The sequence below is a fragment of the Pinus tabuliformis genome, chromosome 3_1 (genome assembly GCF_031772625.1).
Source record: "Pinus tabuliformis cultivar Carrire ecotype Pingquan chromosome 3_1, CPIR1, whole genome shotgun sequence".
Taxonomy (NCBI): domain Eukaryota; kingdom Viridiplantae; phylum Streptophyta; class Pinopsida; order Pinales; family Pinaceae; genus Pinus; species Pinus tabuliformis.
Window position 1 is genome coordinate 989183033 of NC_142301.1, and position 16172 is coordinate 989199204.

The 16172-nt window shown below is 34.5% G+C and overlaps 1 protein-coding gene across 1 annotated transcript; it reads right to left on the bottom strand.

Annotated features, from left to right (window-relative positions):
- Positions 1-8953: 8953 nt before the first annotated feature.
- On the bottom strand, positions 8954-10602 carry LOC149191170 (aspartyl protease AED3-like). Its single transcript, XM_089413523.1, has one exon. The coding sequence runs from the start codon at positions 10553-10555 to the stop codon at positions 9176-9178; it is 1380 nt and encodes a 459-aa protein (XP_089269649.1). The 5' UTR covers positions 10556-10602; the 3' UTR covers positions 8954-9175.
- Between the last annotated feature and the right edge of the window lie 5570 nt (positions 10603-16172).

Below are 16172 nucleotides of genomic sequence, written 5' to 3' on the forward strand. Positions count from 1 at the left end.
TCTTTACCCTTTTAAACCTTCATTACCCCTTAACCACATATATATAAACCATTCCTTCTTTAAACCTTGGTTATATATGTTTAATCGTATAAACCTTCCATCAGCGGTATTCTCCTTTATAAACCTTCTAGAAAGGAAGTGCCCATAAAACATACCTTTCCGCTTTATACAACCTCTGCACAAATTTCAAGGTTCCACCTTTATTGCTAATCGTAATCGCCATGGTCTGTGGTCACATTAACATGTAGTTCCCATCTCCCCCAATATGCGATTAACCTCAGAACTCAAAACATATTAACTGCACCATATAATACCATGGGGTCCGCTTGTTAGTCTGTCGCATTACTTCTTTGTCATTGATCTCCTCTCGAAAGATCCAACGGTTCATGGTAGATTTCGAGTTGACAAGACACATGGGGGTTAACCACCTGATAAAGCGGTTTCCCCACACTCCTCTGCCGCTACGTGTCCTCCGATTTGTGGACTCAGAGCCAAAATTCTCGATACCGCTTACCACTGCTTTACCGCCTAAAATACCACTTGAGGTTATAAACCCTCCTTTTTACTGTGTTAACTCTTGCACTCTTCCATATGCAATGACTGTCAGTCTACTCCATCGGATGAATTTCGAGGTTCCACCTTTATCAGTAATCGCAATCGCCATAGTCTGTGGTCACATTAACATTTGGTTCCCATCTCCTCCGATATACGATTAACCTAAAGACTCAAAACATATTAACTACACCATATAATACCATCGAGTCTGCTCCTTTGTATGTCGCATTACTTCTCTGCCGTTGATCTTCTCCCGAAAGATCCAATAGTTCACAGTAGATTTTGGGTTTACAAGGCACACGAGGGTTAGCCACTCAATAAAGTAGTTTCCCCACACTACTCCACTGCTACATGTCCTCCGATTTGTGGAATCGGAGCCAAAACTCTCGATACCGCTTACCACTGCTTTGCCACCTGAAATACCACTGGAGGTTATAAACCTGCCTTTTGACTATGTTAACTCCTACACTCTTCCATATGCGATGACCTTCTATCTACTCCATCGTACAGTTCTGATAGTTCCTTTAAGTTACTCTGTTGTTTAATCTGGACCGTTGATCACTGAGATCCAACAGTTACTATGTGGCAACGCCTCACTTCTCCGCTCATCCCTTTTTTACTTTGATTTTACGCTATTTTCATTGTTTCCTCTGTGGGTTTGGGGTTTTCTTCAGGGCTTACATTTATAATAATATTGTCGAGATTTCATGTTCTACATGTTTATATCAATATTCTTGAGATTTATATTATTAATACATTCATGTATTGATATCAATGTATTTATGGCTTAAATTCTATCTATTATTTATAATGTAGTGATATAAAAGTGTTATTATTAATGTAATGATGATTTATCATGTTTTAGTGCTTTATGGTTTGCAATGTGCTTCTTATATTGGTTTTCGTTTATGTTTTGATTATTTTTTTGTGTTATAGCATTATTTATGTTTATATATTAATGCCATGGATTTAGGGCTTCGGTTCAGTTTACTATTTCGTTTGGTTTATAATATTAAATTATTAGGTTTATTTTTTCTTTAAGTTTGTAATATTAATAATTCCTTTGGTTTATCATTTATTCCCTTTGTTTTATTAATCCCCAATATTAAGCTTTAAATAATAGTCCTAAGGTTTAATATTAATCCCTTACATTTACAATGTTTATTCCTTCAATTTATTGACGTTCTACTTTCATAATATTAACAATCCCTAGGGTTTATTGATCCATTAGGTTTATAATATTCATAGTCACGTGGATTGATCAATCCATTCGATTTAAAAAATTAATTCCTATTAATCCCTTGCCATTTTTATCCCTTTGGTTTCTAATATTTTCCCCTTGGGTTTATTAATTCTCAATGGTTTATAATATCAAATTATTGATTTTCTTCGTTCTTCAACTTTTTAATATCAATAATTCCTTGGGTTCATAATCCCTTGAGGTTTTAGTGTTAATCCCTTGTGTTTATTATATCAATCCCTTGGGTTCATTATTCCCTTGGGTTTATATTATTAGTCCCTTTTGTTTAATAACATTGCCTTAGGTTCATAATCCCTTGGGGTTTTAGTATTAATCCGTTGGGTTTATAATATCAATCGCTAGGGTTTATTATTCCCAAGTCAAACATGGTTTATTATAATGTTGACCATGGCCCAACGCGGAATTGTGATAGGAATTGTCGCAATATGCAAATCAATGATGGTCGATCATGTTTATTTTAATGTTTATAATATTAGTTCCTTAGATTTAATATTATTCCCTTGGGTTCATAATCCCTTGGGGTGTTAGTATCAATTCCTTAGTTTTATTATTCCTTCGGGTTTCTCATATTAATCCCTTGTGTTTATTATTTCCTTAGGTTTATAATATCGATCATGGTAAACCATTGTTAGTCATAGCCAACCATACTTGAATGTCACATTGTGACAAGGATTGTCTCACCATGAAAATAAATAATAATCCCTTGGGTTTATTATTCCCTTGGGTTTATATTATTAGTAACTTTTGTTTAATAGTATTCCCTTTGGTTCATAATACCTTGTGGTTTTAGTATTAATCCCTTGGGTTTATAATATCAATCGCTTGGGTTTATTATTCCCGAGTCAAACATGGTTTATTATGATGTCAACCATGGTCCAACATGGAATTTTCGTAAGGATTGTCTCAATATGAAAATCAATGATTGTCCATCATGTCTATTTCAATGTTTATAATATTTGTCTTAGGGTTTATATATGTTGGCTTTATAATATTGGTCCCTTGCATTTAATATTATTCCCTTGCGTTCATAGCCCTTTGGGGTTTTAGTACTAATCCCATCGTTTTATTATTCCTTTCGGTTTCTCATATTAATCCCTTGGGTTTATTAGGCCCTTACGATTATAATATCAATCATGGCAAAACATCATCAATCATAGCCAACCATGGTCAACCATGCTTGAATGTCACATTGTCACAAGGATTTTCTAACCATGAAAATAAATGATGTTTATTTTAGTGTTTGTAATATTTCTATTTCTGTTTACGAATGTTGGGTTTATAATATTAGTCCGTTGGGTTCATTATTCCTTTGGGTTTGTTATATCAATCCCTTGGGTTCATTATTCCTTTGGGTTTATGTTATTAGTCTCTTTGGTTTAATAATATTTCCTTAGGTTCATAATCCTTTGGCGTTTCAGTATTAATCCCTTGGGTTTATAATATCAATCGCTTGGGTTTATTATTCCCGAGTCAAATATGGTTTATTATAATGTCGACCATTCCCCAACATGGAATTGCGATAGGAATTGTCTCAATATGTAAATCAATGGTGGTCGACCATGTTTATTTTAATGTTTATAATATTAGTCCCTTGGATTTAATATTATTCCCTTGGGTTCATAATCCCTTGGTGTCTCAGTATTATTCCCTTCATTTTATTATTCCTTTAGGTTTCTCATATTAATCCATTGGGTTTATTATTCCCTTAGGTTTATATTATCGATCATGGTAAACCATTGTCAATCATAGCCAACCATGCTTGAATGTCACATTGTGACAAGGATTGTCTCACCATGAAAATAAATAATAATCCCTTGGCTTTATTATTCCTTTGGGTTTATTATATCAATCCCTTGGGTTTATTATACCCTTGGGTTTACATTATTAGTCCCTTTTGTTTAATAGTATTCCCTTTGGTTCATAATCCCTTGTGGTTTTACTATTAATCGCTTGGGTTTATAATATCAATCGTTTGGGTTTATTATTCCTGAGTGAAACATGGTTTATTATGATGTCGACCATGGTCCAACATGGAATTATCATAAGGATTGTCTCAATATGAAAATCAATGATGGTCCATCATGTTTATTTCAATGTTTATAATATTTTTCTTAGAGTTAATATATGTTGGGTTTATAATATTGGTCCCTTGGGTTTAATATTATTCCCTTGGGTTGATAACCCCTTCGGGTTTTAGTATTAATCCCTTTCGTTTTATTATTCCTTTCGGTTTCTCATATTAATCCCTTGGGTTTATTATTCCCTTAGGTTTATAATATTGATCATGGTAAACCATTGTCAATCATAGCCAACCATGCTTGAATGTCACATTGTCACAAGGATTTTCTAACTATGAAAAGAAATGATGTTTATTTTAGTGTTTGTAATATTTATATTTCGGTTTACAAATGTTTGGTTTATAATATTAGCCCCTTGGGTTTAGTATTATTCCCTTGGGTTCATAATCCCTTGGGGTTTTAGTATTAATCCCTTGGGTTTATTATTCATTTGGGTTTATAATATCAATCCCTTGGGTTTATTATTACCTCATGTTTATAATATCAATCATGGTCAACCATGGTTGAATGTCACATTGTCACAAGGATTGTCTCACCATGAATAAATCAAGTTTATTTTAGTCTTTGTAATATTTATATTTGGGTTTATAATATTAGTCACTTGGGCTTAATATTATTGCCTTGGGTTCATGATCCCTTGGGGTTTTAATATTAATCTTTTGGGATTAATATTATTCCCTTGGGTTCAAAATCCCTTGGGGTTTTAGTATTAATCCCTTGGCTTTATTATTCATTTGGGTTTATAATGTAAAGAAGTTGGGTTTACTATTCCCTTGGGTTTATAATATCAATCATGGTAAACCATGTTTGAATGTTGCATTATGACAAGGATTTTCTAACCATCAAAATAAACCATGTTTATTTTAGTGTTCGTAGTATTTATATTTGGGTTTATAATATTAGTCCCATGGGTTTAATATTATTCCCTTCGGTTCATAATCCCTTGGGGTTTTAGTATTAATCCCTTAGTTTTATTATTCCTTTGGGTTTATAATATCAATTCCTTGGGTTTATTATTCCCTTAGGTCTATAATATCAATCATGGTCAACCATGGTTGATTCTCGCATTCTGAGAAGGATTGTTTCACCGTCAAAATAAATCATGTTTATTTTGATGTTTGTAGTATTTATATTTGGGTTTACCAAATCTTGGTTTATAATATTAGTCCGATGGTTGAATGTCGCATTTCGACAAAGATTTTCTGACCATGAAAATAAACCATGTTTATTTTAGTGTTTGTAATATTTATATTTGGGTTTACCATATTAGTCCCGTGGTTGAATATCCCATTTTGACAAATATTGTCTCACCATGAAAATAAATCATGTTTATTTTGGTCTTTGTAATATTTACATTTGGGTTTACGATTGTTGGGTCTATAGTATTAGGCCATTTAGTTTAATATTATTCAATTGGGTTCATAATCCCTTGGGGTTTTAGTATTAATCCCTTGGTTTTATTCTCCATTGGGGTTTTAGTATTAATCCATTGGGTTTTTTGTTCATTTGTGTTTATAATATCAATCCCTTGGGTTTATTATTCCCTTTGGTTTATAATATCAATCATTGTAAACCATTGTCAATCATAGCCAAACATGGTCAATCATGGTTGAATGTTGCATTGTGACAAGAATTGTCTCACCATCAAAATAAACCATGTTTATTTAGTGTTTGTAGTATGTATATTTGGGTTTATAACATTAGTCCCAATAAAACATGTTTAATTTAGTATTTGTAATATTTATATTTGGGTTTACAAATATTGGGTTTATAATATTAGTCCCTTGGGCTTAATATTGTTCCCTTGGGTTCATATTCCCTTGGGGTTTTAGTATTACTCCCTTCGGTTTAATATTATTCACTTGGCTTCATACTCCCTTGGGTTTTAGTATTTATCCCTTGGGTTTATTATTCCCTTTGGTTGATAATATAAATCATGGTAAGCCATTGTCAATCATAGCCAAACTTCGTCAACCATGGTTAAATGTCGCATTGTGACAAGAATTGTCTCAGCGTCAACATAAACCATGTTTATTTTTGTATTTGTAGTATTTATATTTGGGTTTACCAATGTTGGTTTTATAATATTAGTCCCTTAGTTGAATGTCGTATTTTGACAAAGATTGACTCACCATGAAAATAAACCATGATTATTTTAGTGTTTGTAGTGTTTATATTTGGGTTTAACAATGTTGGGTTTATAATATTAGTCCCATGGGTTCATAATCCCTTGGGGTTTTCATATTAATACCTTAGTTTTATTATTCCTTGGGGTTTATAATAACAATGCCTTGGGTTTATTATTTGCTTAGGTTTATAATATCGATCATGGTCAACCATTGTCAATCATAAGCAACCATGGCCAACCATGGTTGAATGTGACATTGTGACAAGGATTCTCTCACCATGAAAATAAACCATGTTTATTTTCGTCTTTATAATATTTATATTAGGGTTTACCAATGTTGCGTTTATAATATTAGTCCCTTGGGTTTAACATTATTTTCCTTGGTTCATAATCCCTTGGGGTTTTGATGGCAGGGTTACCCCCGCTTACACCGATAGTGTGTATGTAAAATGCATGGACACCTTTTTTCCCAGGAATTTAACTCTCTAATGAGTCAAGTCTTCAACCGTAAATGGTTAAGGCCCTATTCACAAGTTCCTTTATATCGGAACTCAATCGCCCCACTTAAACCTCCTATCGGGGCTTTAAAACTCCTCATAACCTTCATTATCTCTTTACCCACATATATATAACCTTTCCTTTCTTTAGAATTGGTTAATATATATTTATCGCATAAAATCTTCTATCGGCACTATTTTCCTTATAAAACCTTTTACAAAGGAAATGCCACAAAACATGCCTTTTTGTTTTATATAACCTCTACATGTCTTTCGAGGTTCCACCTTTATCGCAATCGGGTATCGGCTCCTCCGTGGTTCACAATAATACACACCTCCTCCACACCCGATATGCGATTAACTGTCAGACTTCACAAACGTGCCCATATAACCCTGTCGGAGCCTTTTACACTATCGGGAGCATTAATCTTTCGATTTTCCTTTAAAAAACCTCTGAGACAATAAAATATCAAAAATACACATAAATATAGGAATTTCGAAGGAAAACTCTGCCGGAACACAAAGCCGGATCTTAAATATTATGAACCGAAATCTATGAATTGTCGGGTCCGCAGCTTTGTTACTTTTCCACAACTCTGCCACCTCCGAAACCTCCGATCCCCGATCAGCAATCGCTCCGATCGCTATCGGGGTATTGATATATCGCATATCGACCATTGGAGTATAGGGCCATCAACAATTGACACTTCCTTTAGCCAGACCCCTTCCACTTGAAAGCACCGATCCCTGATTACCTTACGGACCCGATAAGGTAATCGATTACGTTTGATAAGGTTTTGGGTCCGGCCACCAAATCGCATATCGCTCTTTCTTTTGGGCAAGATTCATTCCTGCCTTTGGATGATTGTGATGCAACATTCAATAATAATATTGATTATATTAATATTATAATAATAATTATATTGGTATAATATAATAATAATATAATATTATTATAATATTACAGTCAAATAATAATAATAATAATAATAATAATATTATTATTATTATTATTATTATTATAATACAATACAATTGTTATTATTTTTTATAATTTTATATTTTTAGACTATTTAAATAATATAATGATAATTTAATATTATTATGAAGTATTCTTATTATTTATTAATATATATTAGGAGTTTATATAATTATTATAATATTAATATAATGTTTATACAGTGATATATATCAATAAGTTGTTAATATTTATATAGTTATTAATAATCCTAAATATCCATAATAATTATTAATGTGGTTGATATAAGCTTATATGCCTATATCAATGACATTGGAAAATGTGGTTGTATATATGTTTCAGATACACCTATTGGGGTTTATCAATTACATTGGTAAACGTGGTTGTACTAGTTTTAAATAGTTTTGAAATTGTAATCATCAGTTTTTACCTAACATTAAAAACAAATATTGTAATCATCAAATTTTATATTAAGTCTTTTTAAAATAATTTTATTTTCAATTATTTCCTTCTAAATTTTCTATTCATATATTTATGTTAGTAGCTAGTAAATTGATAATGAATATATACATCTATAACTTCTTTTTTTTATGAAGATTCATTTTACCTCAGTTGCGTTTTAAATCTTTTAAAACTTCAGAGTTCTAAAAATGTTTCAGATCTTTCCCATGTGACAGGAAACAATTCAATGTGAACTGATTATGTTGTGAAAAATGAATTAAAAAGGGAATTATATAGATAAACATGTATGTCAATTTCTTATCGCACCTCTGCCTCCAGCTCCAAACTCCTTGGATGACCATAAAAGAAGCGTTTCTGCTTACGCAAATAAGTTAATCCGAGAGATCCATCCCTCGTAACGTTTTATATTATGTAATCTCAATTATCTACAAATTCATAATTTATAAAATCACACTATTGTTATATTATGTAATGTCAATTATGTGCAAATTCATCATTTATGAAATAACATTATTGATTACCTTGTTATGATAATTTAATTATCAACTACTATAAAATATTTTCTCTATTACATTCAGAAATTAAATGCTTCAGCAGGGATGCTTGTATCTATATTTTAAAGCCTTATTCTAGTTTTAGTTCTCACAGATATTTTCGTATAAGAGTAGATCATGATCACTATCTAGCGTAGGCGATGTAAATTTGAATTTATGAATGTTTTGGGTATTATGGCCATATTTCTCTAAATTGAGTAGAAATTATATATCGGATATAAAGAAATAAAATCATGGTTGTGTGACATTGCATTTTAATATATTATAAACAAAATGTTTACGTTGTGCTTTTAGGTTTACCTTTTTCTATAGAGATTATCGTTTCATGGGTATTAAAATATCATATTTACCGAAATTTGTATTTATGAAATTCCACAAAACGCTAAAATATGTTTTATGGAAACCAAAACAGTTTGCTGATAATATGATTCTCATTAACACGAATAATAAAACAAGAGTGAGGAAATAGCAAAAAGACCTGACTAAATAATACAGATGACTATTAAGAGCACTGTCGCAGCTATGCACCAGTTGGGCTTTCATACGACAGATCATTATTTAAAAGACGGTTAATGGCATGGAAGATAGAAGTGGGAGTTGCAGATGAAACATAGAAAATGGACGAGGGAGGTATCAGAGAAGAAGGGCAAAGGAAACGTTATCAAGCACTTGTACAACTTTCCTGAGCAAATCCCACTTGAGAATTGGGCACATCAAAAACGACACGGAAATTCTGTTGTTGAACATTTCCGACGATAGAAAAAGGAATGGAAAAAGAATCAGAAGTCGAGAAAGCCAAGCATGATAACCCCGATCCTGTGTTGACTAGGACATTTTCCTTTGGCAAATCCAGGTCCACGCTACCATCGAAGTGTAACGTTATGTTGGGAACGTCGACGGAAGAAGAAGACAAGTCGTAACAAGTATCGAAACCTCCAGATGATGTCGGCTGCGTATTAGGAATATGGCTGCGAAAAGCGTCTCTGAGAGCTGTGTAAGCAGAATCAACCAGATGGGTGATCGTTGTTCCCGAGTCGATGATCGTTCCTCCCCCGCCGCCAGTACTCGTTGCGGGGACAGGGACAGTCGTGTCACCAACGCTGATTCCGTTCAAGTTGACGAAATAAAACGTCGGGTTTGAAGGATCTTTTATCAGTGTGGTGAATTTCAAACTTGGGGAGGAAAGAGCAGCTTCCTTCCCAAGCACAAGGGATCCTGAAGATGCTGACGATGCCTGCAAGCTGGGAAGACAGTAAGAAAACGTTCCGCCGAATAATTCTGCGGTGGGCTGATTCAGCAACGAAAGTGGTCCACCTCCCAATCCCATCAGCCCCGGTTGATTTTGACTTAATCCGCTTACGGACTCCGCACAAGCGAATGAGAAATTAGGAAGAGATTGAGCGCCAAGAGTGATCGCGTCGGAAGAAAGTGGACCCTCCACAACAGAGCGATCTCCATACGACAGTTGCACATCACATTCGTTATTTTCCCCGCAATTCGCGTTAGGAGCTTCCTGACATGCCTGTGAATTGCAGTCTAAGGAATTATAGGACGAAGACAATGTGGAGTCGAAAGGTGAAGCGGCACTCGAGTCGCAGCCTTGGCACTGTGCGCACGGAATCCAAGCAACATTACTACCCGTATCTATAAGCGTATACATGCTTTGCTTGGGCGTGCCAAAACCCACATTTATTATGTACTCTCCGGACCCTGGCATAACAGGGACGTTAGCGTCGTCTTCTTGGTCGATATTGGAGGAACGAGAATTCGACATGGAGCGCTTCAAAAACCGGAGGCGATTGGCGTCGGCTTTAATTCTTTCAGATATCAAGCTTTCCCACGTCCTGTTTGGAGGTCGGAAAGGTGAACACTCTGAATAAAGATGCATAAGGGGAAAGCTCACGCTACGTTTCCAGTTCCCCACTTTTCTATTCAAAGGTTTGACACTACTCCGACACTTCGCAGCGGAGGCCTCGACCACTCCAGACATTATTACAGCAACCGACATGAGACAGAAGAAAATCGCTACAAACTTGATCATTGTGAAGAAGCTCAAAGTATTCTATTAATTAGAGCAACAGGGACGAAAACTCCACGCTACTCAGCAGACTTCTGTGTTTGAAGAGGCGGGGCTATCTTTGTTATATAGTGCACACTCGATGCATGTCTTGCCTTGTTACATACGTCGGGACTGGTGTGGTTACTTACGTCACTATAGAACGCTAATTGCGGAGATATTTATACGGTCAATAAATATCTCCATATATTTCTCTAACATGCAAATTAGAATTAAAATATATGTGGAATCCAATCATATTCCATATATGCTTGAAGAGGCGGGGGCCATCTATGTTATGTTATATGTGGAATCCAATCATATTCCATAGTTTCTCTAAGAGGCGGGGCCATCTATGTTTTGCCTTGTTACATACGTCGGGACTCGTATGTTTACTGACATGACTATCGAACGCTAATTTCGGCTATATTTATACGGTCTCTTCGGCCTTGACTAATCTGCGGATAATTTCTCTAACATAAAATATTATAATGAAATTACAATTAAAATATATGTGAAATCCAATCATATCCACCTCTTACTTCATCTTCCAGTAGCCAACCATGCCGACAGTTCTTTCAAAGTCGACGTGTGACTTGTGACAGACGTGGGATTTCCGATTTCACCTAATACGAACCGTATTACTTTATAGTGAAATTATAATTATAATTTGCCGTTTTTTAATCGAAGCATAATGCAAATATATTGTTCCCATCTTCCTTCATCATCAAGTAACAACCGATAGCGACAGGTCTTTCCAAGTCGACGGGCGACTTGTTAGATACGTCGGATTGCCCCTATCTCGGCAGAAACCACCTTTTCAAACGTGATTTTCGGTATCGTTTAATCTGCTGCAATATTTGGAATTTTCAATAATCCGTTAATCTTAATCTTACTTTCCAATGAATTTGTAATGGAAATAAGCGTTCCGCACCTTCATCTTGCACCGTTAACAAAAGATATCGACAGGTCTTTTCAAGGTCGACTCCAAGGGCATTTTGTTTCTGCAGTATATTCTCAATTCTGCGTGCATAGTAGTTCGAATTTACCGGTTTCTGCTCGGTTACATCTTAGAAACTCCGGTTAACTCTCGTGCCAAAAAAGCACTGCGCAAAGCGCACTGCATGCATGCAGACAGACAACTTTCATTTTCCTGTTGCCCAGCTTAAGGAACAATTTAGGATGAATAGATTTTCAATGATTGAACTAATGACTTGGTATTTTATTTTAATGTCAAGAGTTTAATATCTTTAGTTTCGTTCTGTACAGATCATGGATTGAAACCGGTAAACCTGTGACAAATCTGGAATTTCTATCTCATGACAAAAATTCAGTTGGGCGCAATTAATGTTGTGTTGATAATTATTGAATAAAATCATTAACAGTCCACTAGATATGTCTCTGAAGGAAAGAAGACGAAGAATTTAACCCCAACAACTTTCTCGAGTGAATCAAATGGTTAGTAACAGAGAGCAATCCCCTCTCAACATATACTTAAAAGGGAAGACGACATTTCTAGGTATTTATGTACTTTCATTAAATTGTTAATTTGTGGTTGGTGTTTTGTTTATTAATATATTGTTGAATTTTCGTTAACATAAAAAAACCGCTAGGAAGAAGGATGGGTTTGGAATACTTTGTATTCTAGTAAATGAGTTTTTTAAAGCAATTTTACTGTTTTTTTTCCTCTCCTCGTTTTTTGAATGCGAAACCTCAAAATTCGGTTTCTCGTCTAGTTGTAGTTTCTCGTTTCTGGTAACATAGCTGCTCGGTTCTGGTAACATAGCTGGTCGGTTCTTCGGTTAATTCAATGTCCGGTCACTATAGTGATAGAAGAATGACAGACTAATCACTAACGGGTTGTTGATGTTTTGCTTTTAACCGAGCTTGTGCTGTATGTTGTGTGAAGCTTTTCATTCAAGAGGTCGCCCGATCGGGCTTGGAATTTGTAAAGGGATGTTATTTGTCCATTTGTTTTCAGTGTATTCTTCTTTGGCCTATATCCATGTATATGGTTGATGAGAGGATAAAAGCTTCAATTTTCTGAACGTGAGAGGGTAGCGGAATAGCAGCTGCAAGTGCCAATTGACAAACATTTATTTAACACGTTGGCAAAAATCACAAAGTACTAGGAAAATTGTAACGTATAAATAGAAAGATTTCATCAATTGAATTAACCTCTGTAACAAATATAATATAATAATTGTGTTCACAACAAGTTACAACAGAATTGCAGCAACAGTAACGGCAAACATAATCGTAGCAACAAAGGAACGGAGCTACAACAACAATATCTTATTGCCAATGCAACTTAGCCAATGTAGTTGCAGAGACAATAAATTGAAGCAACAAGCAAATGGAATTGCAACAGAACTAACCGCCAACATTCAATACTAAAGGAAGGGCACTTACATTTTTGTAAGACAAAAAAAAAAAATTCTCATAAAAATTCACTTTTTATTTTTATTTTAGTTAATTTATATTAAAAAAAGTTTACATTAAAAATTAACATTAATTAAATGGTTAACACAAAAATGATTTGAGACAAAATAATTTAAGACAAACAATTTAACACAAAAATATTTTAAGACTTTAGACATAAATATTTTAAGACAAAATTTTATATTTAAGACAAAAACAATTTAAGGCAAAAATATTTTGACACAAAATTTTATATTTAAGACAATGACAATTCAACTTGTCCTGGCCATGAACCACACTTGTTGGTTTGAAATGCGTTAACAAATGAACTATGATGTGATTTTTGTTGAACACTCTTCTCAATAAAACATCAGCCTAAATTCAACAATGACCACTTATTTAAGAAAATTAACAATTAAGACAAAACCATATCAGTTTAAAACAATATTATCTAACAACTCCAAAATTGACTCTCAAAGTGTGCCCTAAGTCCGCCAACTTGCAGGCTACTACTTTCTCACGCCCATACCAAGGCTGCTATTTCATTTACCATTCAGGTTATCTTATATAAAGACAACTATTTTTTGGGCTCTTCGTTTTGTGGGGGTAACTGACTCTGAAAAACACAAAAACTTTTCCTCGCAAGATTTTTTGAACATTAATTCCTCTTATGTCCCTTCAATCCCTGCTCATACAATTAGAGACAAATTGTTTGTCATTGCATTCAACAATACTACAGAGAGGGAAATTTTAAGACAATTTTTAAAGCCAAAATAAATCGTTTGTCTTAAAATTTAATTTTGCCTTAAAATTTTCAAAACCAAGCACTCGTAAAAAAAGGTAAAGGTAAAGGATGAGGGGTCCATCTTTTTGCTATTGATGGGTTCTTTAGGAAACAAAGTGATAGAGGCCAATAAAAACTAATGGGATTTAGGGATCGAGGCCACAACAAAGGTGTGATTAGTGAGAGGAGCAATGGAGGCACTTTTGTTGAACGTGGATATGCAGTAACATAGTTGGACTACTTTTCGGGGTCCCCATCAATTGTGTTTTAATCTATGTTTTTTTCCTATTTCATTTATTTTGAATGCTACTTCAATCCACTAGTTGTTGTTATCAGCACATTGTTGTGTTGGAACTCCTGACTGTCATCGATAACATGTATTAGATTCACCTGAAGGATTGTTGAAAAATGCAATAAGAAATTCTCAGTTTGATTTTGCTTTGATTAAAATGAGAAAATTTGAATTTCCACTTCAACAGCCAAGTTGGATGCAATTAACTTGTGTGACATGGCTTGTGTCGCCCAATTTACTCAATAAATTCTTGTTGGAGGAGTTAGAGTTGAGTGAAGCATGTGTGATTGCTAATTTGTAACAATAAAAGTCGGTTATCTCAAGTTGTTTTCAATTAAACTAGTTCCAACTATTGGAGGAACTAGTAGAAGGCCAGTTATGCAATGGGACTTCAGTGAAACTCAATCATCATTCAGTTAGTTGATCAATCAACCCAAAATAACTAGTGCGTGTATAGAATTCGAGTTCCCTAAATGTGGTGGAGATTCCAAGGAAGTATGACATCAGTTGTAGAATAGCCTTGAGTGTACAGGTCTTGCATGTAATCAGATGATCAACCTTGGGAATTGCACAATCCATTTTGGAAAAATTCCTAAATAATAGGGGCTAATTTCTTAAGGAATTATGCAAGGAAATAGGGGTTCAAGCAGAGGTAGAAATTGACTAAGTCTAGGTCAGAGCTTCTAAGCGAGCATAGAGATGGGTTATGCACTTGGAGGTTGTGCTAAATTGAGCAAAGAAATTGTAATACATCTTTATTCATCAAATTATTGCTTTCCTCTAGAGAAATATTGTGTGCATGTGTGTTATTTCTTATTGTATATCTAAATTTTTTGTTCTAAATTGTGAATTAACTTCCGTACAACAGTAGAGTATGTTTGTGTCTTGTGATTTTCATTAAAACTTCATGAGCAGTTGCAAATATTCACCATAATTTCAACATGGATGATGGAGGAAAATTATAGAATATCCATTGGTAGACAATATGCCTACTTCAAAATGTCTATGATAACTCTTGCGAGAAATAGACGCTAAGGATAAAAGATTGGATTGTGGAAGCATTAGTCACAAAATTCACAAGGGCAGTAATTTTGGTTGCAGGTGTGGACGTAGATGCATTAAATGTAGCCTTTGTTGGTGCAGTTGTTGTGTTTTTAGGTGCAATACATCTAAGCATGATTATCTAAGCTAGATTAAGGTTTTATCCTAATTCTATATGATATCGAGGATCTCTACTTGATTTTTTTTCAAGGTACAATAATAACAATTTTTTTCCAACTCTATTTATTGATCTACTATGTGGTTTATCAAAGACGCACTAGTTTGTCATTTACGTGGTCTTTCTTCTGAACCTTTGCTCTTGTGGATATTCCTTCTCCTTCTCTGGTTTGGGATTGGTCGATCATGGAATTTTTAAGGATCTTAGCTACTACCTATTGGTTTTCTCTGTTGTCTATCTAAGACACATTACCTAGTTTTTTTTATCTGGTATTTCTTATAAAACTTTGCTCCTGTAAATATTCCTACACCTCTTTGATTTGGGATTGGTCAATCGGGAGATTTCCGAGGATCTTCGAGACTTTTTCCTAACCCTACTCCCATTCAGTTTGGGACCTTTTCTAGAGGCTTTTCTCCTACTAATTTAGTGCCGAGTGATATCGAGTTTCTCTGCCTTCACCCTGATATCCATCTGGAGACCCTACTAATTCATTCATCCTCCTCTCCTAATATCTTTGTTAGTGCCAATTCTCATTGTAATGTGACGATTAGGAAGGAATCGTGTTCGAAACCTTCAAATTGTTCATATGGGCATGATAGTGATCTTCACAATCTTTCTGCAACATTATATCTTGGTCTATCATCTTCTCATACATCATCTTATGTTTCCTATTTCTCTCTTGTTCAGGCCCTTAGAGATTATTTATCATATTATGAGGGATTAGCATGATAATCATGTCCTTAAACATCAGGGGCTTAGGGAGTGTCTGAAAAGTCCTCATACTCTGGCACTTGATTAGGGTTAATCACCCCTCTATTATCCTTTTACAAGAGAAAATGATGATTGGAGACAAAATTTCTCCCATTCTCCTCCGCATTTGTCCTAG